This window comes from Mya arenaria, chromosome 14, assembly GCF_026914265.1.
Source record: "Mya arenaria isolate MELC-2E11 chromosome 14, ASM2691426v1".
Lineage (NCBI taxonomy): Eukaryota > Metazoa > Mollusca > Bivalvia > Myida > Myidae > Mya > Mya arenaria.
The window spans coordinates 3,778,768-3,806,727 of NC_069135.1; the positions used below are offsets into that span (position 1 = coordinate 3,778,768).

General features: G+C 35.9%; 2 protein-coding genes across 2 annotated transcripts in view; one reads left to right on the forward strand and one right to left on the reverse strand.

Annotated features, from left to right (window-relative positions):
- Positions 1-8,338, reverse strand: part of LOC128216954 (dentin sialophosphoprotein-like) — a 35,895-nt gene extending 27,557 nt beyond the window's left edge. The window contains exon 1 of the mRNA XM_052923715.1: positions 8,315-8,338. The gene's annotated coding sequence lies outside the window, so the exon portion shown is untranslated. The remainder of the gene's footprint in view (positions 1-8,314) is intronic.
- Positions 526-27,914, forward strand: LOC128217458 (uncharacterized). The gene is made up of 12 exons (XM_052924614.1): positions 526-650; positions 1,719-1,898; positions 3,131-3,890; positions 10,531-10,712; positions 14,735-14,836; positions 19,506-19,637; positions 19,923-21,005; positions 21,389-21,527; positions 23,297-23,846; positions 26,277-26,529; positions 26,898-27,066; positions 27,301-27,914. Exons 1-12 carry the CDS (start codon positions 603-605, stop codon positions 27,912-27,914), a joined length of 4,212 nt encoding a protein of 1,403 aa, XP_052780574.1. The 5' UTR covers positions 526-602.
- The last annotated feature ends 46 nt before the right edge of the window (positions 27,915-27,960 follow it).

Genomic DNA, 27,960 nt, shown 5'->3' on the forward strand with positions numbered 1-27,960 from the left:
CAATTGAAAAGCATAAGAAAGTTGTAGTGCTTTTGGGGATATAAACAACTTGTTATGTCGCCTGACACTAAGGTTAAGTTTGTTGCTAGATCATGGACTGTGGGGAAGGAAGGGTTATATTGTTACACTGGCTGTCGATTCATCACATTTCAGTAGAAGACTGATTTAATGTTTAAGGGGGAAAAATGACAAAAAATACAAATGCAAGTATGTATGACATGCCTGTTTATTGTAATGTTGTGTCTATGGTTAATTTACTAAGTATGAAGCCCTTTGTTATGGTCTTGCATTTTTTTCTTTCAACCATTTAGCTGTCAAGGTCTTTTTGGTTGTGTTTACTTAATTAACCAAATTAATCAGAAAAAAAAAATACTGCCTTGAAATACAATTAGCAAAAACTGATAGCCACCAATGATCACATACCAAGTTTTAAGTAGATGTAGCTAGTTTACTGATGACAAATTTATTGTGATTTGGTTATTGAAAATTGAGAATGAGGTAGAGTGGATAATAAACGAGTTGAGAGGAATGTGAAATATCCAATAGCTGAATATCCAGTCTTCTCGATAAATAGATTGTAATAATCAAAATTTAGTACCGGTATGGAGGTGTACAAGAATGTTTCATGTCATATTTTTAACCCATACAAGGTCAGTAAGTTTGATTACTGATTTGGTTTGACTGGTTTTGCTTCCAATCCGTTTTCTTACATATCATAATGGAATATCAAAAAACAAAAAATGACTGCAACTGGAAACTGAGATATTGTCTCTCCTGTCAGTTTAAAGTGGTTTTAAATCAAGAATAACTATTATGCTTAATGCAGTGTGTTATTAAATATATTTATTTTGTCAACAAGCTAAGTGCGTACTTGCCGGAGCATGTAAATGGCAAAACTCCGGAGCTTATGAAATCGCTTTGTTTGGTTCATTGCATGAGGGACTTACATGTGTGAGAGTTAAGTGTTGGAGTCCGGATATAGGCCATGAAGGCTTTGTATCATGGATGTCAATCTATACATTTACCCATGGAAGCTCAGGTATAAATTAGTTTGTAATATAATACATGTTTGTTTTAATGTGACTTAAAATGATGTGTAGTCTATTTTTATAAGAGATACTTATGTATGATATAGCGAAATTGGCAAGTTTTACAACTTTGAAGTTACAAGGAAGTGATTTATTCAATAGGTAGTTATGGATTAATTTAATATAAAATGTTGCATTTAATTTTGGATATAATTCATTGACAGTAGATGTTTATAGCAATAAATTTTGTATTTGAAACATCAGATCGGGAAATTGGGTTTATTTCTCATTGAGTTTAAATGTGGATAATGCTTTATAAATAGTTTTGTAACAATAACATTCCTTTTTTGTTATTCAGAAGAATAAAATGTCCTGCTATTATGTTTATAGAGGGTATCTTTGAAAGAATCAAGGTGATGGTATTGTTGTAGCGTTGATATTCATATTTGTAGTCAATGTTGCTGGCATCCCATGGAAAAAGAAATATTTGCCCTGGTTAGACATTATTAAATAGAAGATCAATTTCCTTAAACATTCTGGTATGGGTAAATGTCACATTTGTTTGAATCAAATACTCTACTCAAAGGAGTTTGATCAAGGACAGTATGGAGCATTGACCGCTGACTTAGGTGAACTTGCCTGTTGTTAACTTGTATTGATTGTCATGTTGTTTTATTTGGTGTTCTTCAGGGCCCTCCAATATACAGGTATGAACTGAGAGAAGGGATGGGCCCAGCCCCCGTCTCTGATGTTGAAATACTTGAGTTGTTAAGCCAGGAACCAGACACAGTGGTGTGGGCGCAACCAAGGGAAGTCACTATCAGGAAAGTCTGTGGAAGGAAACTTGGACTCAAAGTTGAAACATTCCAGGTACAAAAAATGAAACAATTTGTTTTGACGCTAAGTCATATTTTTAGCCAACAGTTTGACTTATAACTTGTTTGTTTTTCAAACAAAAAAGTTCAGGTATTATGACAGCCTTAGTGTCATTGTTGGCAAAATTACTGCATTGGATGCTGACCATGACAACGGCATTGAAGCCGTTTGCATCGTGCAAAAGCTTAAATTATCCTTGGCCATAACTCAAAACTTTTCAAGATATGTAAATGGAACTTAGTACACATTTTTCCAGAGGCAATGCACACATGTAAAGAAAGGCATATAACTGTTGCAAGAATAATTGTCAGATTATGCCCCTTGTTGGACCAAAAATAATGACGAGTGAGGGCGTTAACTTTGCTTTGTGTGGCTCTTGTTATAACTTTTAGACCTAAACATTAATTGGTGTTTACAGTGTGCATGAAGAAACGCATTGATAATAAATCTATGATATTTTTTACTGCCTGTTTGTTCTTAATGCTGATATGTCAAAAACGGGAATTGAGACTTTTTGAGAATAACCATGTGTAAAACATATACATGTACATTAGCAATCATAAAATGGTTTACAAAGTTTGTTTAAATAGAATTATTGTGTACTTGAAAGTTAAGATTGCAAATGAAGCCCTGAGTTTGAATGTACGGCATTAAATTTTTCTATGGAATGTAATTTTGACTTTAATGAATTATTCATTTCAACTTGATGTATTCAGGAAATAAAATGCAGACATGCACCTGCGCAGCAGCCAGGAAAATAACAAGGTCATGGTGTGAAAACGATGTAAACATTTATATGATAAATACATCCTTTAATGCATTTGACACTTCAGTTGATGTTGTGGAATGCTTAACACACCATTATGAAAATGTTTAAAGAAAAAAGCCAGTGAGTCATGTTGTATATTGATCATATCTTTAATTTGGACCAACTGTCCTTAAATGGTTTTAGGTTTCCTATTCTGTCTTGAGATTCTTTCTCATAAGGCAACAAACAGAGCTTTGTAAAAATCCATATCAAAATAAGTTGAATACCGTACATATTGACTTATTGTGACCAGACAGTAATGCAAAATAAACAACAGAGTTTAAAAAAGATATGCAAAAAAAACATGACAATGGCTAACAAGTATGTATGCCTTATCTAGTTCACTTCCCTAGCTTAATCAGGGTATCACACTGTTCTCACGAAACAATAATTATTTCCTTTGTGTGTGTGTTTGCAGGCTGGAGCCCACAGCCTTACCGTGGTTACCAAGGTGAAGGAGGAATGTGAGATTGTATGCGGAAACCTGCTCACCTGGGACAGAATTGTCAAGATCAACCATGCTTCAATAGTGCATTCCACAAAACAAGAAGTGCTGCATCTGTTTGCTAGAATCCATGGTGATGTGACATTTACTGTGTTGTCCCTTTCAAAAGACCCACAAGATCATTTAACTGGCCAGTTACCAGTTCACTGTGACCTACCTCTAGGTCTTGATAACAGCTTTGCTCATGGTCATTGCCAATATACTAATCATGTTTTAAATGAAAGTGCTATTATACCTGAGAAAAATGATAATGATAAGTCCAAGAACAGAGACAGTAGCGATTCTGGTGTGACCTTGTCCTGTGATGAAGACCAAAATGACTGTGAAAATACAGCACAAGACGAGCACAGTATCAGACTGACTTCAGGTGGCACTGTAGATAGTAACCAGTTTGGGATATCAGACTCTTCACTGAGGAGGTTGGAAATGATGAGGAGAAACAAAGGAGATAAGCACAAGTCTCATAAGTCAGGGAGAGAGGTCACTGATCAGGCAGAGTTAGAGCCCCTGAGGCCAATGGAATCATGGTCCCCACCCTCAAATTTCAGAAGTGAGCCAAAGTTCCATGGGCTGGACGAGGGGTCACTGTCACTGATGGTGAACCGTGACACTGCCGTTTCCATGGCGGACATCAACATTGATGACCTTGTTACCCACTCTCTTCCTGCACCAGGTAAGGATAAATAAGCTTGAAGAAATTTGCAAAACTTGTTAGACATTATTCAGGAACTATTTACGATATTCACATGAAACTTGATTCACATTTAACTGATGGTAAAACCTCTGTGAGTGTAAACAGTAGATACCTAAATTGTGGAATTTCACCATAAAACAGCAACTGTTGTTGAAAATGCTTGTTAATTGGCTTTTTGTTCAATTGAATCTATTTTACAAATGTTGAGGTGTTTATTTCTGAAGCAAATTCACACAGACATGTTGCCATGTTTTCCTGAAATTGAATTGCAGCATTACCAATGAAGATTGCATTGAACTTAATTCATAATTATTAACAACATTTATGTTAAAATTCTGCAAACTTTTAGAATCCTTTTATGTCTGTGTAAATAGCTGTTTAAGTAAAACAGAACAGTCAAAACTGATATTGCTGTGTACAATAAGAACTTTTTCAACAGTCATAACTGGTAATGGCTCTGTACAATTAGAACTCTTTCGACAGTCAAAACTGGTAATGCTCTGTACAATTAGAACTCTTTCGACAGTCAAAACCGGTAATGCTCTGTACAATTAGAACTCTTTCGACAGTCAAAACCGGTAATGGTTAGTACAGTTAGAACTTTTTCAACAGTCAAAACTGATAATGGTCTGTACAATCAGAACTTATTCAACAGTCAAAATTGGTAAGGTCTGTACAATTAGAACTTTTTTCAACAATCAGAACTGGTAATGCTCTGTACAGTTTGAACTTTTTCAACAGTCAACACTGGTAATGCTCTGTACAGTTAGAACTTTTTCAACAGTCAAAACTGGTAATGCTCTGTACAGTTAGAACTTTTTCAACAGTCAAAACCGGTAATGGTCTGTACAGTTAGAACTTTTTCAATAGTCAAAACTGATAATGCTGCCTACAATTAGAACTTTTTCAACAATCAAAACTGATAATGCTGAGAACAATTGGAAAGTAATTACAGACAAACTTTATTCAAGGTTCCATGGGTGAAAGTTTTCCGGCATATGCCTGATTTTCCGGTTTTTCCTGATCCAGAGGGGTCGTTTTTTTCAAATCGTGTAAATCCGTTGAGTTTTTCAGGGAGGGGGGTAGGGGGTATGACCCAACTCCTCCTCCGAATTTCGAACACTCATGTGTTTTGTTATCATATCAAAAATTAAAGTGACACTCTTATATTATTTAATATCAATGCATACACATGTATAACAAGCATATACTTTGACTGATAAACCTTTAACTACTTACTTAATAATGAATTTATGGAAAATATTAATTACTGAAAACAAGATTGTAACCATGTATTTAATAGCTGAAAAGGCAAAAATGTTCAATGATTGGTGAATGCTAAAAGATTTACTGTGATCTACTATAATCTCAAACGGTAGAAATAATGTGTTTTATGCACCTTTCTTTCAAATTAAAATAAGTATCCTTCATTAGAACCATTGTTCCTTTTTGAAATAATAAAACAATAGTATTAATTGTGGTAAATCTTATGTTGGAGTAAGAGTGCATCTTTAAAGTAATTGCAAGTTGTGTATATAATAGGTACACCCATATTGTAATGATTACAAGTGCCTATGTATGACAGTTATAACTATGTACACTTTAGGTTTGTTGATACATTTCTTACCAAACAAATCAGTTTAATAAACTTAAGGGATAAAAATCATTAAGTTCTTGTATTGATATTGATTCCTTTTTATAGTGTAGAAAATATTATTCAGCCATACATTAAGCAATTTAAGACAGGTTTCATAGTGAAAATACTCTGGAATGGCATTTTATACCCTTTAAATTCTTTAATTCTCAGGAGCATCCGGGGGCCTCCGGCCCCCTGGACCCCCTGCAAGGGCTTTGCCCTGGACCCACCGGGGGCCCAGCGGCCCCCAGGCCCCCAGCTAAAATTTTCAGGTTTTTCAAAATTTTCAACTTTCACCCATGAGGTTCGAAATATTGAGGGAAATCGCATTTGAATCTGTATTATTAATTAAAATAACTGACTGCTAATTAAAACTTTTCTTCTCTTAATATGTAATTACATGTTTTAAATCAAATCAGTAGTAATCATCAGTAAGTACATTTATTGTTTCTTTGTTCTTTAAAGTATGCTTTAACTAAACGCCAAGTGGCCGGATGAGGTGCAGGATGCACTCTCTATATTTGGGATTGAGAATACTACTTCAGACTAATATTTTTTTTAAGTCTGAGTATTGCACATAATTTATAGTTGTTTTTCTTTGAATTCAGTCCTAAAGCTGCAAATTTCATGAATATCTTGGAGATTAAATATTTTCTGCTGGATTAGAACTTTGCTTACATCTGGCCTAATGCAACATGGATTCCTTCAAAAGTTATCTGGTGTCTGGCTTCAAAGTGAGTGAATTTTCCTAAGGGAAACGTGACATCCCTTTTTAATTGTAAATCAAAGGGCTTTGAACTGAATTCTAAGGAAATGTATGGTTATCGTATACTGAAAAGATAGAAATGGCATTTTTTCAAATCTGAAGTGTTGCCTCTTTTAAGTTGAAATGTAAAGGAAAATTAATTTGTAGTGTATAACCTTAAAGAAAAAACAATGGTTAAAGCTTAAAATAACAGCTTTTCAACTACTCTTTCAACAAGAATGTTAATTGTACCTGTTAGCGATTCTTTATATTTAGTATTGCACTCACTTTTTTGGACAGTTACGATTCAATGTTTTGATGTTTATGTCTTTTTTTTGGGATTTTGACAAACTTAACATATTTTTTCATAACATAGACTGGGAAGCATTAATTTATCATTTATGTACCAGTACTAGGTACTAGCCGAATGAAGAGAAATAGCCAGGTTTTAAGATAACTTCAATATGAAAATTGTCTCATGCTTAAAGTGACACACTTATTCAAAATCAATATATACACATGTATAACAAACATACATTTTGACTGATGTCCCTTTAACTATTTACTAAATTATAATGCATTTATGGAAAATATTAATTACTGATAACAAGATTGTAACCATGTATTTAATAGCAGAAAGCACAAAAATATTAAATGATTGGTGAATGATTAAAGATTTACTGTGGTTTACTATAGTCTCATAAGGTAGAAATACCGTGTTTTATGCTTATTTCTTTCGGTATCCTTTATAAAAACCATTGTTTTCGACATTTATTAATTCTTTTTGGAATATTAAAACCATATTATTAATTGAAGTAAATCATTTTTGGGTGTAAGAGTGCATCTTTAAGGAAGTACCTTTTTGTATTAAAGCTACATTTGTTGTGATTTAGTCAGGTTTTAAAAAGGACAAAGTGCTTCAGAAAAAGGACAGGGTGCTAAAGTACAAATTCTGCTTATTCCAAGTAAAATTAGGTTTCAACAACTAAATATGTTAAGTTTGTTTGAATTCATAATCATATTTCTAGTTTTAATCAAAATAAAGGAATATTTCATAATCTTAAGCATTGAATTACTTGAAGGCAGAAGGGTGCACATTCTGGTCTCTGTGAGGGCAGAAGGATGCTTTCAAAGAAGAACAGGGTGCAGAACTGTCAAATTATTGAATAACTTGACATGAATGTTGACAGAAACTCGTATAATGCACAGTTTCTTTCTTCCGCTAGTATATATTGATTACCATTATAGATTCATGTAGACACCCAGTAAAAGAACTACCTATTTTGCGTTTCAGTTTTAAAGAATGCCAGTTTTGTTATACTGATGAGATATGGGTATTAATTGAGCTGGCTATTGATTCTGTAGAGTTGTTAGCCCTTTATGTTGGCTAGCAAAGGGCTTGTTGAGGATAAATGTAGATAATTAAAACTGCTGATATAGTTACAATTTCCATCCTCTTTATGTGTGATTTCGGTCCTTTTTACTTCATGAACAGAAAATTCTGCATGGGGAATCTTTACACAAAACACGGGTAGATTAAAAATATTTTTAGGGTAGGAATTGGCCCTAAATCTCTAGAAAGACAGCTCTCTGGTCTCATGAAACTAGTGGCACCAGATACAGGAAGGGTGGTGAGGGGGAGGGTGCTTTAATACAGTTTATGACCATATGATAAACTTTTTAGTTCAATTTAAGCAAGAACATAGCAAATACATTTAGGCATGTAAGTCAACAACTTAAAAGCAAGAGTTTGTTTATCTCAGCTCATTTAAGATTCTTGTGCTACAAACTGTTATCTTAAGTGTCAGCTGGCATATAGTTTCAGCTGCCACACAAGGTTTTCACATTACCCAATTATTGAACAAAATGTGCAGACATTTCTGTGATTGATCCTTTATACAAGAGAGGGACAGAGATAAATACAGATTCATTAACAATGTATTGGACACGTTTCTAAAGGAATTATTTATTCTTTGATGCATCTATCACATCTAAACATGTATAAATACTTTCTTTACTTACCAAATTGGATTTTTGTCTCATGGTGGATGCACACTATCATCAAATTGTTTAAGCATTCATATAACATGAATGACAGCACTGTTTATGAAAGAATGATTTTCATGCAACTTGATCTGAGTGTATTGTTAAATTCATTTTCACAATTCATTGCTTCTAGACATATGGATTTGAAAGCCTGCCATAGAATTAGTAAGTGATATGGATATGTTTATCCTGGCTTTATGTAATTCCCATGTTTCATTTTACTTTCCTTCTGAATATTAATGTAAAAAATCAGTGATCTTAATAATAATGCTTCTCAACATGGAATGTTATTTGATATAGCTGTAAAGGTAATGTTTAAATATATTTCCTGACAGAAGATGAAGTTTACGAGTTATTTTTCAGGATATGATCTATTTAAATTAAGATGTAAATGAATTATGAATTAAACATGTATTAGCTATTGCTTTTTTTGGTGTGTAAAGCCATTCATTTGGCAGGACAAGTGCTGGCTGGCGCTGACTTATTTGAAGACCAAGATTTAGAAATAATTTTCTTAATATTAAATGCCAACTTTACTAAACTAGGCAGCGTGCATGTGTGGAGCACTGAACATCATACTTTGACTAAATGAAACTTTGATTGTTGTTTTTCGTCGGAAGCTTTCTTAACGATGACTGGTGGCAATCCCATTGGCGGAAACATGAGCGCATGTTCTTTTAACACCAACTAAGTGCTGCAAATGTTCTATCGCACATCCCCTTATAGACATGCCGGGGATCTTTTCGTGGGTCTATTTTCAGATCCTCTGACATGAACAATGAATACCTTGACCTTTAACTCCATAAAATGCGTAATGTTCCAATGAAAAGCATTATTACGCCCACCTTTTTTCAAGCACAAGCTGACCCCCCCCCCCTCCAAAAAAGAAACTGATTATAGATAGAAAGGTCGGAAGAATTATGTCACACATTTTCGCGATGAGTATTCTGTCAAGACTTTTTGCGATGTGGCCATGCTATATAGCCATCACAGCTGATTAACATGGTATTTGATACAAACATTTTAATTAAATGAGATTCTCTTCAAATTTTGCGGCATTTCTAACAAGAAATGCTGGGATCATAATTAATTGCCGCTGGTGAGGATGCAGTTAGATGACAGAAAGTGAAACAGTATGGTGATTAATTTGCTACTACAGTGGATCAACATTCAACTAATTATCTTTAATTAACAGATATATATCTCTATTCATTATCAGGGCTTCTATATGTTTGATATCGACAACAAATTTTGGATTATATTTTATTAAAATGATGTAAGAGGCGGGGCACACTCAGCTTTTAGACACTGTAGTTTATCAAACATGTCGCTGTTGATATCCCATAGAATTAGGGCAGGACTAGGTTAATAATTTAGAAATTTGGATGCTTATGTGGATTAACAATGACAATTGTATTGATAATATAATGATAATGGATCTTCGTAGCAACTGTGAGAAAAAGACGGCAAATCCGACTCCACTTTGATGTAATGTAAACATTGAAGTCAATTAACACAGACTGTTATTGCCCCACAAGGATGTCCCTGGTAGTTAAGGATGTGGTATGACAAACACTGTTTGTGTATTACAAATTCTGTTTTTTACTGACTTAGCCATTTTTGACCTAAATTGAAAAAATAACAATAACAATTTTTTGACCGATTTTTAAGCCATTTTCTGTAACTGCAATTGGTCTGGCAAAGTCAAAATCGGTCCAGATCGGAAAATTATCGGTTTTTAAAAGCCCTGCTATTATACATAGTGACAGTTGTGTTAAAATGGTCTTGCAAAGTCAAAATCGGTCCAGACCAGAAAATTGTCGGTTTTTAAAAGCCGATCTATTATACACAGTGACAGTTGTGTTAAAATTGCTGAAGGTTGTATATTAATAGTTTGAAGCTTTTTATTCTGTGTATTTAGTGGAATATTTTATTGATTCACACAGCATGGAATTTTACAGCTTCGATGCAGAGTATGATTGTTATGTCTTGTTGTTTAAAAGGTTTGCTGAATGGGGAATGGGGAAACAAATATTCTTATTTAGCACGTATGTGACAGGGTCAAGCCATAATGCGGCCGCTATAGGGCGCAGACAGACCTTTATAAACTCAACAACAACAACCACTATTTTCGCCCTTGCAACAGTTATTTGAATCATTCAGACTCAGTCAGCATACCACATGTATTTCAGGTCCCAGTAGTCAGCAGTGTGGCTGTGCGAGCTGTCAGCTGTCCAGTGAATCCCGGGTGTGCTACAACTGCGGGCGCAGACCAGGGTCCTCAGGCTCCAGGACGCAACCCAACTCACAGGCTCCCATGGTCCTTGAAACCAGGGCAGAAATGACGCCCGAATATACACAGTTTTTACTTAAGGTTCTGACATCAAGTTTACACAGTGTCATTTTAAAATAATCAAATTCATTGAGTTAAAAGACAAGTTGGCTGCAAAGGCACACAATAAAGGTTAATGCCAAAAAAGGTATGATTTGTGTACAGATGAAAAAATATAAGCAATATTCTGGTGCTTTTTTAAATGTTGATTGTGAGACCATGACGGTAGTCATTTATTAAAAAACAAACATTTATAAAGGCTAACATTTTTTATCTTGACTCAAATCATATGCTTTTTTCTTTTGGTAATTAAACCCTTATTGTGTGCCTTTTAAAATCAATGATAAAAGGGAGTTACTCCAAATATCATTATGTACAGCCTTCTTTATTGAGAGAGCGTTTGTATTTCAACATTTCCATGTTATTTTTCAGTACATTCCACATTGATAGTATGTAGTATGTAAATTGTGCCTCATTCATTTCTATTTCACAGTGGTTAAGAAAAAAGATCAAGTATCAACCGTGCGTACAATTCGTCGCACAAGTCAGAAAATATTTGTGGCCAAAAATGCAATTAAAACTGAAGGGAAAGGGGGTTGAAGCTTTCGCGGGCCGCCTATTTTCAATCTCTGAGACAATGAAATATAAAAAAATCCTATTATTCAATAAGAGCCTCGTTTACCGTTTAGTTGAAGGAACGCTTTTTTATCCATGCACTAAACAGGGCCAGTTATACAAGTTATATATATATATATATATATATTGAAGCCTGGTGAGTAGTGTCCCTTATTGTTAAGTCATGAATGAATCGTCGATAAATACTGAATATATCCGAACGAAGTTTACAAAGCGGCAAGTTTCAAAATATCAAACGCCAACCTTGAACCTCCTCATCCTGACATGTTCAAAGATAATCTTTAAACAGTTGACAATGCTGATAAACTAAACTTTTAGCAGCAAAAACGGAACATTTCTATGAGCTTTCCTCCCATAAGTGGTACATTTTGTTTAGGTTATTTGTGAAGCATAATTAAATGTGTACTGTCCTGTTACATTTGATATAAGAGGACTATACATCACACATTTAAGATAAAGGTGTCTGTTTTAACTGTTAATATTCATGATATATTTGGTATATTTTTATTTTAAATATCAGATACACAAATATTCTCTACAGATATTGACAAGATCATTTTCTCAAAATTGTTGAATATACTGCGGGTAAAAAATATGCTTCATGAATGTTCACGACTCGGACTTAATGGCTCACTGCAGCTTGTGCTAATACTGATGAATAAGACAGAAATTGTCCTATTACATTACATAACGATGTGAACGATCTTTTTTTATGCCCCCCCCCCCCTCCCAATTTGTCGTCATTTGTCCGGTCTTGAACTGCTTCACGTTTACCGTGAACGGGAAATGGAAACGCAACGGGTAATAGACATCTTCGTCCAGAAGAAGGATCGATGTATCGCATTACTCTTTCTGGTGTAATTTTATGGAGAATCGTTGACAAATAGAAGTTTGTTTCGTGTTGAAAATGTAAAATGAGCTAAGGAAAACCTTTTAACAAACGTTCATATGCATTTTCATTATTTAAGACAATTACCATTTTTGAATTTCCTACGAAGCCGTATTAGACATAGAATTTTTGAATTGAATATGCATACAAGTTAGATTACATAAAGTGAATTCTTAATGATGAAGAATGGGCGGGGCGAACGAGCCCTTCTTTATTATAAAGAATTCACTTCATATCATCTAACTGACTTAGAATACAACCTCATTGGCTGATACATAGTCAACGCAGAATCTGACGCGGGGAATGTGTATCGGATGATTGTCAGCAGGCGGATCTTTAAACACGCGCGGGAGTTGAAATTCTTAATGATTAAGTCTATTACTTAATGACTGCCTATCTGCAATTTCACTGGCTGAAAATGTAGGATGTATTCTAATCGTTGATTAAATGCTGATGATCCTGTACTAATAAATTTATTTTGCTATACAGTATCATTCTGACTTTTGACAAAACCGAGAGCTCCAGGGGGGGCATAGCCCCCCTGACCCCCCATTAAGGCCTCCGCCCATTTCAATCACAATTGTGCGTATTCTTCGAAATGGCCTAGCTACGCCCCTGTCAACCAGTGCGCTAAAACTTCTCTCAGAAATCTCAAAAAGGAACAAACCAAAAATTTCTGTTAAAGGAAGTTTTGGTGTATATTACTTCAAAGAAATGAGCTTTCAAAATTGAGTCCTTAGAATCACAAAAACTTAAATATCTGTATTTTGGAGAAAACTTTTTAAGGGGAAGGGTTTGAAGTTCAGTGTATCACAACCTGGCGTCAATGTTACTTTTATGGTCACATCTTCAATCAGTCTGAAAGTAAAGTGATTATAAAAGAAATTTGTTACGTTGGTGATTTATAGTTGCAAATTATATAATTTTTAACGCAACATAGTGGGAAACATCTTTGTGTCGAAGAGACTTAAAGAACTATATTTTAGAGAAAACTTCTAAAATTGATGGCATACTTTAAGTTTCATATTCTTGATACACATGATATTGCCATGCTATTTAAATAGGAAGAATTTTATTGATAAAGTAAAGCAACCACCTTATACTATAAAAACAACCCAGTTTATGGCATTTATGCTGAAAGTATTTACAATTTCTCAGATGTATTTCTCAAAGATATTTTTTCTTTATGTTACACAAATCTAGCACTGCACATTTAAAAGTTTTATATAAATTTGCAGATTCAAATCCTTCAGTCAAAGATTGTAATGAATTAAACATAGTCAATCTGAATGAGCATGATTCAATCTGAATGAGCTCAATTTTGTCTTCGTAAAGTAATCTGTGTTTTATTTACTTTTATCATGTATTGCTTTTCCTGTAAATCGTGTCAATAGAAGTTTAACAATAGATCTTCAATATTCGAGGGTCTCTACTTAAGATTTTTCTTAAATTATACTGCAATCTTTTTAAGTGGTCAACATTATATTTTGTCCAATGAGCCAGTTAGTGGGTAGTTTACACAAAATAATGTAGACCACTCAAAAATCTAAAAGATTGTTAGTATGTACTAACAAAAAATAAATGGCCATTTATAGAAACCAATGTACAACATTTAATACGCTCGCCATTATATCGCGCCATTGGCTATAATGTCAAATGTTGATGCCTGGTGACCCCAATTAGCTAACACTTGAAAGGGTAATTCCTGCTGATAACTAACATATATAAAAGAGTCAACCCAACATGCACAACAGATAAGGTTATTGCATCTTTATTTCAGCTGCAATGACCAATTTTTCAATCTTTCGAGCCCACAAAAACTTCCCGGTATTGCATTATCATTTTTCATGGTATTAAGTGAACATTACATGTCATATGCATCAACTCCTTTAATATGATACTGATATGATATGAGATTATAATGCATTAAAAATTTACATAGTTGTGCATAGGACACTTGAAATGCATGCAACACAATGCAATAAAAATATAACGAATTTTGAAACCTCATTATATGAATCATAACATTTCAAATGATAACTGCTTCAGCAGAGCCCTCACTATTTAATCTTTTGCTTTGGAACTCACTTACTCTTTCAAATAAGAAGTGTTGGAACATGGATTTCATCAAATTAAGATTGGACCTTAAATGCTGGGCCTTATGTCTCAAAAGTTTTTAAGAGTTACAAGCATAAGTAGCTTAAATTCTTGAGGCAATTTGCATACTAAATTAGATTAGAATTAGTATATTACGATTATCATAAAGATACTTTCCTTAGAAAGTCCAAATATATCTTAAAATGTTAATATTACACAAATTATACACAAGCAAAAAATAGTGAGCTAAGAATAATGTTACAAGGGACTTGGAATGTTTTGATAAATAAGGGCCAGAACTCATAATTTCTTTCTGAAATTGGCCTCTGAAACTGAAATGTTTCAAATTTAAGAAAGAACTTATTTCAATTATTGTTTTTACATTAATTAAAAAGACTTGCAGAATACGCCATCCAGTTATATAATTACTCTTTGATTTTAGAGTCCCCATCTTGCTGTTTGGGATGTGAATACTCGTGTGGTGGAGATAGACAGGGGCTCCTCCAAGGCTTTTGGCTTTGATTACAAGGTGAAACTGGGCAAGGTAGGTGTAACATGTTGAAATTGGACAATTCAGTTTTGATTCTAGGTCAACTTGTATAATTGCAATCTTGGAAAAAATTATAAAGGTTGAGGTCAAACTTAGGTATAAAATGAATACAATAATTGGATATAATATTAGATTGGGATTAAATTTTGCCATTTGGGTATTTCACAGTCAAATTAAGAGGAAAATTTGTAGACAATGTTTAATTCAGTAAGTTTGTAGTTCAAATTCAGTCACAGTCGGTAGAAGTTCGTACTTTGCAAGTGCCTGAATTTTTTTTTTAATAAGTAAAGGAATTTTAGTTGTACCATGAGTAACATAGTTGAAGCTGAAATTATTTCCGGGGCAAAATATGCAATGTTTTATGGTACAATACTGGTGACATGGAGAAATGTGGGCTGAATTTGTCATTTGAACTAAATTATACCTCCAAATGCAACACAACTGGAGAATGCTAGTTTAAGTTTAGCAAAATACTTGTGTCAGGTTTATTATCAAGATAACTTTTTCGAAAGACTTTAAACATGGAAAGTTAAGCTATTTAAAATCATGTTTTATAAGCCTTAAACTATTTGTTTACTGTGGATATACTGCTAGATAAGATGAGGACTTCTGATTGCCTTTTACTTGAATACACTTAAACTATTCAGTCCAGTGTTATCTGTTCATCAGGAACAGAAGGCAATGATCATGTCAGTTGAATCATCTTTTTTGTTTCAAGTGACATCATTTTTCATAGGAAAACTACAGGCTGTCACTTGTTGACTTAATAATCTGGCCCCAAATTAAGCTATACAAGCTTAAGTAGTTTATTACATTAAGCCTTTTTTTCAAGTTGTTATGCGAATTTTGGGGCCTGTTTCTGAAAAAAATGTTTATGTTCTAGTTAGTTATGATTCTTGCAATGTTAATAATATGCCCTTTTGTCACATAATGAGAGTTGACTTTCCTTTAATCATTGGGGTTTTAATTAAAGCAACTGTGCACCAGATGATCAATTTGCAAGAAAAAAAGAAAATTGTCGAAAACTGTCATAAACTTGGTATTAATGTTTACAATGCATTGAAACTTACTAACTGAAGTACCACATAGTTAACAATTTATAAGCTCGACTATTCGAAGAATAGGTGGGCTATACTACTCGCCCCAGCGTCGGCATCGGAGTCGGCGTCCGGTTAAAGTTTTAGGGCAAGTTGGGATTTTCACTTATAAAACCAATACCCTACATTCAATTGACTTAATACTTCACACAGTTGTTCAGTGCCATCACATGATGAGGTTAGATAACTCCATATTATTCTTTTCACAGATTATGGCCCCTGATTGACTATAGAACTTAGGTTAAAGTTTTAGGGCAAGTTGAAATATTTATTAATAACTTCAATATCCTTTGTTCAATTGACTTTATACTTCACACAGTTGTTCAGGACCATCACACAATGTGGTTACATAACTCCATATTATCCTAAATACAAGTTATGGCCCCTGATTGACTTAGGTTAAAGTTTTAGGGCCGGTTAAAGTTTTAGGGCAAGTTGGGATTTTCACTTAAAACTCCAATACCATTCATTCAATTGACTTAATGCTTCACACAGATGTTCAGAGCCATCACATAATGAGGTTAGATAACTCCATATTATCTTTTATACAAATTATGGCCCCTGATTGACTATGGAACTTATGTTAAAGTTTTAGGACAGGTTGGGATATTGTTTAATGACTTCTATACCCTTCATTCAATTGACTTAATACTTCACACAATTGTTCAGGACCATCACCCAATGAGGTTACATAACTCCATATCCTTAATACAAGTTATGGCCCCTGATTGACGTTTTAGGCAAGTAAAAGTTAAGGGCAAGTTGGAATTTTAATAAAAAAACTTCTATACCATTCATTCAATGCACTTAATAAAATTCAAAATTATTTACGACCATCTTGCAACAAGAAACATAACTCCGTTTTAAGCCTAAATAAAAAATGTGGCCCTTGATTTTTTTTTTTTTAATTTCCTTTGAAAGGCATATTTTTATATTCTTAACCACATTTTCATAATGGGAAATCAAGTTATTTGAATGACTTGTGTCATTGTTTGGGCGGGCTGGTGGGAGGGCAGCATCGAAGTCACCTTATGTATCGAATAATTTTAGTTAGGTTTGACATAAAGAGACCAAACTTAGTATTATTACATCATTTTTGTATTCTCAGTCAAAGCGGCATAGTCGAGCGCGCTGTCTTAGACGGCTCTTGTTTAAAGCGACAGTCCGCAAAAGTAACCGTATTTCAAAAGTTTTTAATAAGTTCCACATTGTTTCAGACCGACTGAACCGCAATTATTTTTTAAAAAATCGCTTTAATAACTTAGATTTAACAAATTGAAAATTGCCGAAAGTTGCTATTTTTAGACGGCAAAAGAGAAAGTAGGTCTACGGTTTTTCCGACTACTCTTGGGGGCGATACTATTTCCCGGTCCCGGTCTCATCCGGTCCCAGTCTCCTCCGGTCTCTGTTTTATAGTAGCTATCGGGCGTGATCAAAAAGGTGTTAATGACCGCGGGGGGTAATAGGATTACAAAAGATTACAGTTGATTAAAACATTAGATATTTGATGATAATTATGTCACTATTTATTTCAAATTTTATATCAATAAAACATAAAATAAATTTAGGCAAAGATAAAAACATGAAATATGCACATGTACTGAAATTAATGTCATGAATAACAAACACATTGAGTGTGTGTTTTTTTTCATATTATATTCAGTTATAAGTATACTATTGATAATAGTAATACAAAAAATAACAATGCTTGACTACATGTAAATCAGATATGAGTCGGATATGCAAACATGGAATTTTTCAATTGTAATCATTTATGCTTAAAAAAATTTATGTCGGGCGGGGGGGGGGGGGGGGTAAACATAAAAGGAAGAACAATAACATAACATAACATAATTTAAAAGGTGCAATTCTAAGTTACTTCATACTCTAGCCGTCCTCAATCTTTTATGCAAAAAACATGAGCATTTGTACTGCATCGCATCTTTCTCTACACCTTTAACACGAATTGCATAAATAGTGTATACCTATAACAAATTGCATAAATTAAGACATAATGTTTATATATTTTATACCATTTTGTTACAAACTCTCGGGGGCCGATAGTTAAGAAGAGATATTGAAAATGACACGAAAAACTCATTTCTAGGTCGATTTGAACCAAATTTTTTTTGGATTCGTCAGTCAGGAATGCTTATCAACACATAGATGAATTTTATTTTTTTTTCATGGCTAATTTGCCCGATTTGCGGACTGTCGCTTTAAGTTTAGCAGTTATTTCGTATTTTTCCATTAAAAAGGATTACTGGGTATGTCTACCTAGTAGAATTCATTCCTTATGCATGATTGGCTAGTCGGTGATATCACTTGATATTACTGAGTTAGGTGTATAGCTTAATTATGTCACCTAATTAGAGTAAGCCGTCGTTGCTCAATGGATACGACGCTAGATTGCAATTTTAGCAACACGGGTTTGAACCCGATCTCCGACTCTCCGAAATTTATTACATTTTGGTACTTTTTTCTACAATTATGATATTAAAGCATAACACATTCTATTAAATAATTGTCCTGAGATTCGTTACAGAAAAAAAAAAAAATTGTTGCCAATCTGGTGTACAGTCCCTTTAAGATAAAAAAATAGTTGTTACTTTTAATTTAGCTCAAGGGTGCATTTCTTGTAATGAGTTTTGCAAGAAAACTCATCAGACTGCATTTCTTGGAAATGATTTTTTCCCAAAAATCCGGATGACCAAGTCATTGAACTAAATGTATGCTAGGATTACAGTCTTATGGAGTGAGATGCATACAACGGCTCATTTAAAGTATGAAATTAACTATGAAAATTTGCGAACATTTTAAGATCATTAAATCTATAGATCAGTTTTTAATTGTGCATGTTCAATACATTTTTTTGAAAGATGATTGTTCATGCAGCTGAGATGTAGAAATTAATTTAAGAAGAAGGGCATATCCCTAAAGTAGGCCGACGGTCTGTTTGTCCTCCCCGAGTTAGGAGCATGGGAGCAAAGATGAACTTAAGCCTTTTTCAAACACAAAAATCTAGTCTTCTGGTGCATGTTTTCATGTTTATTTTCAGAAACACATTAATCATGTACAATATAATGGTTAAGTTTGTGACAGTAAACCTTTACATAATTGTACTTTGATATGATACTGAATTTGAGTATACCCCCAGTGAGGGCTAACTAAATGAACCTTATCACTGTCCTATCCAGACCACATGCCTTTTCATATGCTAGCAATTCTCACCTAATATTAACTGTCATTTCTAAAAATCTGGACACTATGTCAGTCTAAAGCTTACAAAATTTCACCCAACATACATGTAAAATTCTTCTAAATAATGTTTTATTTATAGCAGTGACGTCACTGCAATGTTGTTTCATTTTGTGTACACGCGGGTAAAACGCCCGTCACCTCGCATTTACAAAAAAATAGAGGACATCATTTGATAAAGTAGCGTAAATGTTAATAGGACTAACAGACGACCAGGCACGTCCATACTGCATACTTACTATTACTCAGTATTGACTGAATGATTGTTTATACAGTATTAACTGATTGTTTTTCCAATTCCACTACAGAACCATGATGAGACGGTAGAAGTTTACACCCTCGTCAAGTTGGTGGACCCGTTGGGACCTGCTCAGAGGAAACTGCAGGTGGGGGACTGGATACGTTCCGTCAACGGTACGCCCATACTGGATGCAAAGCAGGTAAGACCTGTCACATGACATTGATCTGTGTTAATAATTATTTAAGTGATAAAAACAACAACAAAATAATCTGCAAAAAAAAAACATGTATGTGAAATACCTTGTTAAGCCTTTTCTCAGAAGGGGGCATACATATTTTGCCTTTGTCTGTCTATCAATGTGTAAGTCAGTTGGTCCATCCATCTGTCAAAACATATTATGTCTAAAAATGAATTGTATGTAATTTTTAAACTTCAAAGGTCTATTGTTTACCATATTAACTAATAATATTCTATACTATTTTAGGTTTTTAAGGTTATAAGTGAGAGTAAGGGCAGCATACGACTCATTATCCAGCGACCTGTTGGGTTTTCCCAGCAGCCTCCAGGTTTCACAGGAACAAGGTCAACTTCTGACACCGTCTACCGTATTTCCTCCCCCCAGGCTACTGGGGCTCCATCTAGCCCAGCATTTGTCCCACAGGACCCCCTGCTGCCTGGCATCATTGAGCCAGAAAAGGGTCAGCCCAGAAAGGTTCCCATTCAGAATATATATATCACTAATAATTTAAATCCTTGTGACAGTGGTACTATAAGGACCCAGCCTTTCCCTAAAACTGTGAAATTCCCTAAGGTTCGACTGTTCCTGTGTGGGAGTGAAGCAGAAAGGTGTGCTAATATGATTCTGAAAAACTCTGTGTTTGGCTGTGTTAAGATGGAGAATGGATATGGAAATGTGGATTTCTCCATTACCACTGACTGTCTGGGGAATGTTGTGATGTCTAAGGTGTGCTCAAACTTGTTCTGGTCCAATAGTGTACATTCCGCAGGCACCACAAGTTGTGAGAGCTACAATTCCGGGAATAACAATGTATCAGATTACAAGTGCAAGTCATGTGGGAATGATTTGAAGTATGGAAACGTTATAAATGTTGAAATGCATGTCATTCTTGATGACAGACTATTCCACAACTGTTGTAACTACCTCTTTACCAAATCCAGCATGTTTATTTTGACGTTTGATGGTGCAAAGTTATTAGAATCTCACCAGACGGAGTTTACAAGGATGCAGAACTTTGCGCACACAATTCGGAGCTTTCAAGGGGATGAATGTCTAGTCACGATGTACGGTCTGTTACATAGCACACCCAAATACTCAAGAAACATTGTGGACGAGGTGCAATCCTTGTTTTACATAAATAATACTCAGCTTCAGCAGTATAATGTGATGGGCCCAGAACTGTTCACAAGCGATCATACGAACGTGCCAGAGAGAGAGGGACTCCTGAGTGACTGTCGAGGCCTACAGTCATCAATGTGGAAAGCAATTACAAAGTCTGTCCAGCAACACATCCTTAACCCATCCCTACTGCTGGTCGATTTTCTACAGGTGACAAAATTCACATCATTCTGCATTGTACAGTTATCATATATACATGTTGCACTACAGGCGTCATTCTAGCAATATATGGTTAACTTTTCAAAGGGATATGATTTTATGTTTGGAAAGTCATGATCACTGTAGTTTGAGAACTGTCATATGTACATTAGTATAAGCTATGCTAGCTCTATAATATGAATAGTTTTTGTATTTGTATTTTGTTTTTGACTAGAAAATATCTTTCTTAATTACTTAAGCTTGGAAAGGTCTGCCAACAAGAGGCTGTCGGTGCAAGACCCATCATTGACACATTCTCTCAGGCTCTTAAAAAGAACGTCAGTACTTGTTTGTATCTGATGAACAGACAAATGATGTGAATTTCTCTTTTACAGTCTGCTCGTGAGCGCGATGTGTTGATGACAGAAGAACAGCTAGGGGCTGTAATGAGGGCGAAACTTCCCGATTATGAGGATGGAATTCATCAGTCAATTCTCCAGGATCTCAACCTAAATGGGGAAATCATTCGGGGAAGTAAGGCACAAAGTACTTGTTATAAGACACTAGGCCCTTAACTAAGAGGGGTGACACTATAATAAACAAACACTTTACTTTACTTTACTTTACACACGAAGAACACGTGGAAGGTATGTTGATCAACATGGGCTGTTGTGCACCTGCCATTTTTGTCACATTTCTCTAGGGATGACAGGAGTAATGGCTCTTGACTTAGTGAAAAAAGGTCTGAAAAACTTTTTGTCGCATTGAGCACCAAAGATAATGCCCTTTTTAGCTCAAGGTGAGCTATTGTGATCGCCCTGTGTCCGTCATCGTCGTCCATCGTCAACAATTTGACAGTTAACACTCTAGAGGTCACAATTTGTGCACTATCTTAATGAAACTTGGTCAGAATGTTACCCTCAATACAATCTTGGATGAGTTTGATATTGGGTCATCTGGGGTTAAAAACTAGGTCACCAGGTCAAATTAAAGGAAAAGCTTGTTAACACTATAGAGGTCACTTTTATGACTGTATCGTCAGGAAACTTGGTCAGAATGTTAATATTAATACTCTCTAGGTCAAGTTTAATACTGAGTCATGTGCAGTCAAAAACTAGGTCACCAGGTCAAATTGAAGGAAAATCTTGTTAACACTCTAGAGGTTTCATTTATGACTGTATCTTCATGAAAGTTGGTCAGAATGTTTATATTAATAATCTTTAAGTCTTTAAGTCAAGTGTAAATCTGGGTCATGTGCAGTCAAAAACTAGGTCACCAGGTCAAATCATAGGAAAAGCTTGTTAGCACTCTAGAGGCCACATTATGACTGTATGTTCATGAAACTTAGTCAGAATGTTCATATTAATTAGCTATAGGCCAAGTTTTTATTTGGGTCATGTGCGGTCAAAAACTAGGTCACCAGGTCAAATTAAAGGAAAAGCTTGTTAGCACTCTAGAGGTGACATTTATGACTGTATCATCGGGAATCTTGGTCAGAATGATTATATTAATTACCTCTAGGCCAAGTTCGAATCTGGGTCATGTGTAGTCAAAAACTAGGTCACCAGGTCAAATTTAAGAAAAAGCTTGTTAACACTCGAGAGGTCATTTTTATAACTGTATCTTTATGACAGTTGGTCAGAATGTTTATATTAGGTGAAATCATAGGAAAAGCTTATTAGCACTCAAGAGGTGACATTTATGACTGTATGTTCATGAAACTTAGTCAGAAAAGTAATATATAGATTACTTTAGGCCAAGTTCGATTCTGGATCATATGCGGTCAAAAACTAGGTCACCAGGTCAAATTTAAAGAAAAGCTTGTTAACACTCTAGTGGTCACATTTATAAATGTTTCTTTATGAAAGTTGGTCAGAATGTTTATATTAATTATCTCCAAGTCAAGTTTAAATCAGGGTCATGTCCGGTCAAAATCTAGGTCATTAGGTCAAATCATAGGAAAACCTTGTTAACACTTTTTTATCAATATTTGGCCGAAATTTTCATTGTGGTTATTGAGAATAATTTGGCAGGGATGAATGAAAATCAGGCTAAAAAACTACATAAAGAAAATGCAAATTTACTATAAATTTTCAGGGAAAAAAGTAGGATAAAATTATGAGTCTGGGCATTTTTGGTGAGTTGGTCAGGCCACAGCACACCACCTATGACTATGTTGGATGTGAGGTTAATTTCATGTTCCTTGTCCTTAACAAATACAATTAGGTTCATGTACAGCTGATATGCTGAAAAATTTATCATTGCTCAATGATCTAACAATGACTGTGCTTATCTAATTTCAGAGGCAACACCTTACTTTTCATCCCGTGTCCACTGTGTGGAGCAGATTGTCATCATTGACCCAAAGGTTCTACTACGCCAGCAGCGGATCATCATCAACACCATCTCTGAGGATAAAATTCAGTGGAGTAGGGCACACTCCACAAGCTATGTTTCATCTGGTGAACTGGGAAGTATTTCTTGTATAAGAGACAATGAGAATCTCTCATCAGTAATTACAGAAATCCTTGAGTGTGTGGGGCTCATATTTCGCCAACCAAAGTCCTTAACTGATAGCAGTCAGGACTACTTCCTGCCATACTTTGCCTTAGTTCCCAGTTCCATGGACTACCCAAGTGCCGGGAAGAAAGACTTGGAGTTGTACTTGCAGTTCTGTGATCACGAGAGCTCGCAGGCGTTCTACGTGCTGGTGTATGGACTGGTGGGGTCATCTGACACCCCCGACAGTCTGACAATCCACTCCAGCAATTGTGCCACCCTATACCATCGCGATATACAGGTCACTGTCTTTCACAACAAGCTGGAGGACAAAGTCAAGTTCATATTCAGGAGGTGAGTGCAACAGTTGACACTTACCTTTCACTAAATTAAGACATAATATATTTGACATAAAAAAAAGTTGATCTTCAATTTTTATCTCATCAGTTTTCTGAAAGAAATAAAGGTGAGTGATTGTCATAGCATTGGCATCATTTTCATCATCATGGTCATGGAAAAACCTGACCAAGACTCAGTAACTTTTCAGTATGTCCCCATAAAACAGTGGAAACTTGCTACTGGGCCAATACCCCTGAAATTAATAGTTGATGAGTTATGCCCCTTTTTCGACATAATAAAAAGACAACCTATGGCATTCCTTAGTGCTCTTGTTTAAGTTAATTTAGTTTGTCTTTAGAAAAGGAATGATATTTTAAGCTGTTTTCTCTAAAAAGGATATGAACATATATGTTTTTTTGTGCCGTCTGCTGCCTGCGAAGCGTGGCAGACACATAGGATATCTGGCGTTGTAGTCATCGTCAGCCTTGTTTGTGGTCAAACTTTTGAACGTCTTGGCATAGGGTCTTCAGATGTGGTATGCACATTGGTCATGGTCAGCTACTGGCCACTTTTGATTTTAAGGTGAAAGGTCAAGGTCATGGTGACCTAATATTAAATGTGCTTTTATTATAATCAATAACTTTTGAACAATTTGGTGTGGAGTTGCACATTTGTTATGATCAGTAGATGGCCCCTATGATGTTTGGGTCAAAGGTCAAGATCAAAGTGACCTTTACTATAAAAAATATGGGCACTCGGACAGGCGACACATCTGATTCAGGGAATTGTAGTCAAGCATAAATACGGGACCCTTGTAGGTGTTTCACATCTATTGGTTTAGTGATTTTTCTTGGTGTAATTTTCTGCCTTCTAAAGGCTGTATCCCCTTGCGAAAAAGTGCTCATTTCCCCAAAATTCATGTTTTCCCAATTCATTAAAGACAGATTCTGTTTATGTATAAAGAAGCAATCAAAATTGTGATAAGACATATGTTGTATGCATACAAAAAGTAAAAACATGTATATTTGCTATGATATAAGCTATTTTGGCATGATTTTGTATTTTTTTCAAAGGCACTGCTGGTGACAATACTTCCAAAAAAGCACTGTGGTTATTCCCCCATTAACATTTCCGTACGTCACACTTCGTTTCCGATCGATAACTGGAAAACCGCATGACCTAGGATCACCAAACTTGGTAGGGAGGTTGGTCGTGAGGTGTAGAGGATCCCTATTGTTTTTGGGGTCACTAGGTCAAAGGTCAAGGTCGCGGCGACCCCCAATATAAAAAACATTTCTGCTCAAAATCTTGAGAACGGTTTGACCTAGGTTCACCAAACTTGGTAGGAAGGTTGGTCATGAGGTGTAGAAGATCCCTATTGTTTTTGGGGTCACTAGGTCAAAGGTCAAGGTCGCGGCGACCCCCAATGTGAAAAACATTTCCGCTCAATATCTTGAGAATGGTTTGACCTAGGTTCACCAAACTTGGTAGGGAGGTTGGTCATGAGGTGTAGAGGATCCCTATTGTTTTTGGGGTCACTAGGTCAAAGGTCAAGGTCGCGGCGACCCCCAATATAAAAAACATTTCTGCTCAAAATCTTGAGAACGGTTTGACCTAGGTTCACCAAACTTGGTAGGGAGGTTGGTCATGAGGTGTAGAAGATCCCTATTGTTTTTGGGGTCACTAGGTCAAAGGTCAAGGTCGCGGCGACCCCCAATGTAAAAAAACATTTCCGCTCAATATCTTGAGAATGGTTTGACCTAGGTTCACCAAACTTGGTAGGGAGGTTGATCATGAGGTTTAGAAAACTCCTATATTTTGGGGGGTCACAAGGTCAAAGGTCAACGTCACTGTGACCTCTAATGTAAAAAAATATTTCCGTGCAATATCAGGAGAATGCTTTGATCTAGTTACATTTTATACCAGTTTGATTGATTGGAAGAACTGATAAGATGTCATAGTATAGCCATGTACAGGATTCTGTGTTTATAAAAAAAAGTCTCCTTAAAGCTTCAACTGAATTTATTATGTCTCCCCAATTAATGGGGAGACATATTGTTTTTGCCCTGTCCGTCAGTACATCCGTCACACTTCGTTTCTGCTCAATAACTAAAGAACGCTTGCACTCAGGAACTTTATACTTGGTATGCTAGTTGGTCATGACTAGTAGATGACCCCTATTGATTTTGAGATCAATAGGTCAAAGGTCAAGGTTGCAGTAGATATTCACTATTTAATACAGGTGAATAAACCAAACTTCACTGTTGGTTTGTCTCCTGTCCATAATTACAAATTTCATGTCCATCTTTTTTTTTCTCAGATACGACCACACAATAGGGGAGACAAGCGCTTTTTCAAAAAAGTAATCTCTAGTTTGGGTATGAATTCGTGAAAGTCCTGCATCCCAGCTAACCTGAGTGCAGATGTTATAAATTATGTTTACAGGGAAGACAAAGGTAGCAAGGTGAAGCACGTCATCCTCCATAGCTGGGTCCAGCAGTCCCTCCAGTCCTCCTTACCTGACCACGAGTACATCCTGGGCCCGCCCTGCCCCCTTGGGGAGAGCTGTCATAGATTGGTCGGGGTGGGTGGTCATGTTATTGACCTAGGGGACACAGGGGCTCACTACTGTGGGAACGTTAGGGTGGATACAATGAGAGGAGTCCGTATGTGGAGGCACAGTCAGGTGGAAACTCTGGTTAGTAAGAGGAAATCTAACAGTGTAAATTTGTTTACTTCAATTTTATGTTTATAAGCATCACACTTTTATTAACAGTATTATTTCTGTTGTGGGTTTGTTTGTTTTTTAAAAAGAAGGCCTTGGTAGGTATCACAAGTTTCTGTCATTGCACTTTATGCTAAAGGTTTTATTTTGGACAGAACTCATACAAGGCATAACCATGAAACTTGTACACATGCCATGGTTACAATGTCATCTTTGAAGAAAGTTCCATTGATTTGGCTTAGTTGTTGGTTTATTACCGGTAATTCTTCTTGGTCATCCATATTTGCATGCCTTTGTCTTTGTATCATTTATCATATATATTCAATATTTTTATACTGCAGTCCCCCACCGTGGACTCCCAGGCATCCACCGGGACCCATTTCATCCCCACTCTGCCTACTGCCCCCACCCAAGCTCTCGGCTCTCTCTCACCTCTGAAACTCCGGTACAAGATCCTTGACCCGCTCTTCCGACACCTCAAAGTCAACAATGGCTGGATGGTTCTTGCAGGTTGGGGTTGGCGTGTGCTTCATGAATGATTTTTTTTCATCTGTTACATGAGTACAGCTCAGTTTTATATGTTTTACTTAATTCTAACCTTTCAAAATTAGTAAGTTGTTTAATTATTATATTATTTTTTTAAATAGTTTTCGTCTGTTGTATTGTGATTAGATTGCAGTTTGTTTTGGTTTTTATCCATATACCCGGTACAAGTTGTTTCAAACATTACCATGTGTATTTCAGGAGGAATGGGTTATACAGCAGATGAGGTGAATATTCTTGGTACAGAACAGGAGCCAGCTAAGCAACTAATAATAGACTGGTCCCAGAGTAGCTTGGAACACACAGCTGATAGACTGGTTATCCTACTGGAGGAAATTGACCGTGTTGACCTGGCAACAGAACTGCGGGCAAACCTTGCAGAGGAGACTCAAACCAGGGGCCAGTCTCCCCAAGGGTCACATGGGAATACAGCCAGTTCCACGAACTCTTTGGGGGTGACCAATAGCCTTGGAAACAGGATGGATGCTGGTGGAGACAGGACTCCCTCCCCAAGACTTTTCCAGGTGGATTCACCTGTTGCTCAGTCAAGGGGAGGGAATAATGTGCTACCCTTAAATATCCCCCCAACCCCCATAAGAAGTGAGCTGGATTCTGATGTGTTAATCTACCTCCGAGAGGGGGAGGATTCCTTACCTCGGGCTGGGGTAGGGGTGGTGCGGGGGGTGGGGTGTAGTGAGGAGGGGGTGGGGATACATAGACACCATGGGGGTGGGGCCGGAGATAACAATCTCGGTGGAAGAACTATAACTCCAGTAGAAACCACACGACACAGGGGACCGCTGTCTCAGTCTTGAGGTTCTGAGCTGTATGGAAATGGACTGTGATAAGTGCTTTTATGTT

What these genes read in the sequence shown, in the direction of transcription:
- LOC128217458 (XM_052924614.1), top strand. Translation starts at nt 603, where the DNA reads ATGGAGGTGTACAAGAATGTTTCATGTCATATTTTTAACCCATACAAG. An exon ending in ATATTTTTAACCCATACAAG is followed by an intron (nt 651 to 1,718) that starts GTCAGTAAGTTT and finishes GGTGTTCTTCAG; the next exon opens with GGCCCTCCAATATACAGGTA. An exon ending in ACAAGGTGAAACTGGGCAAG is followed by an intron (nt 14,837 to 19,505) that starts GTAGGTGTAACA and finishes ATTCCACTACAG; the next exon opens with AACCATGATGAGACGGTAGA.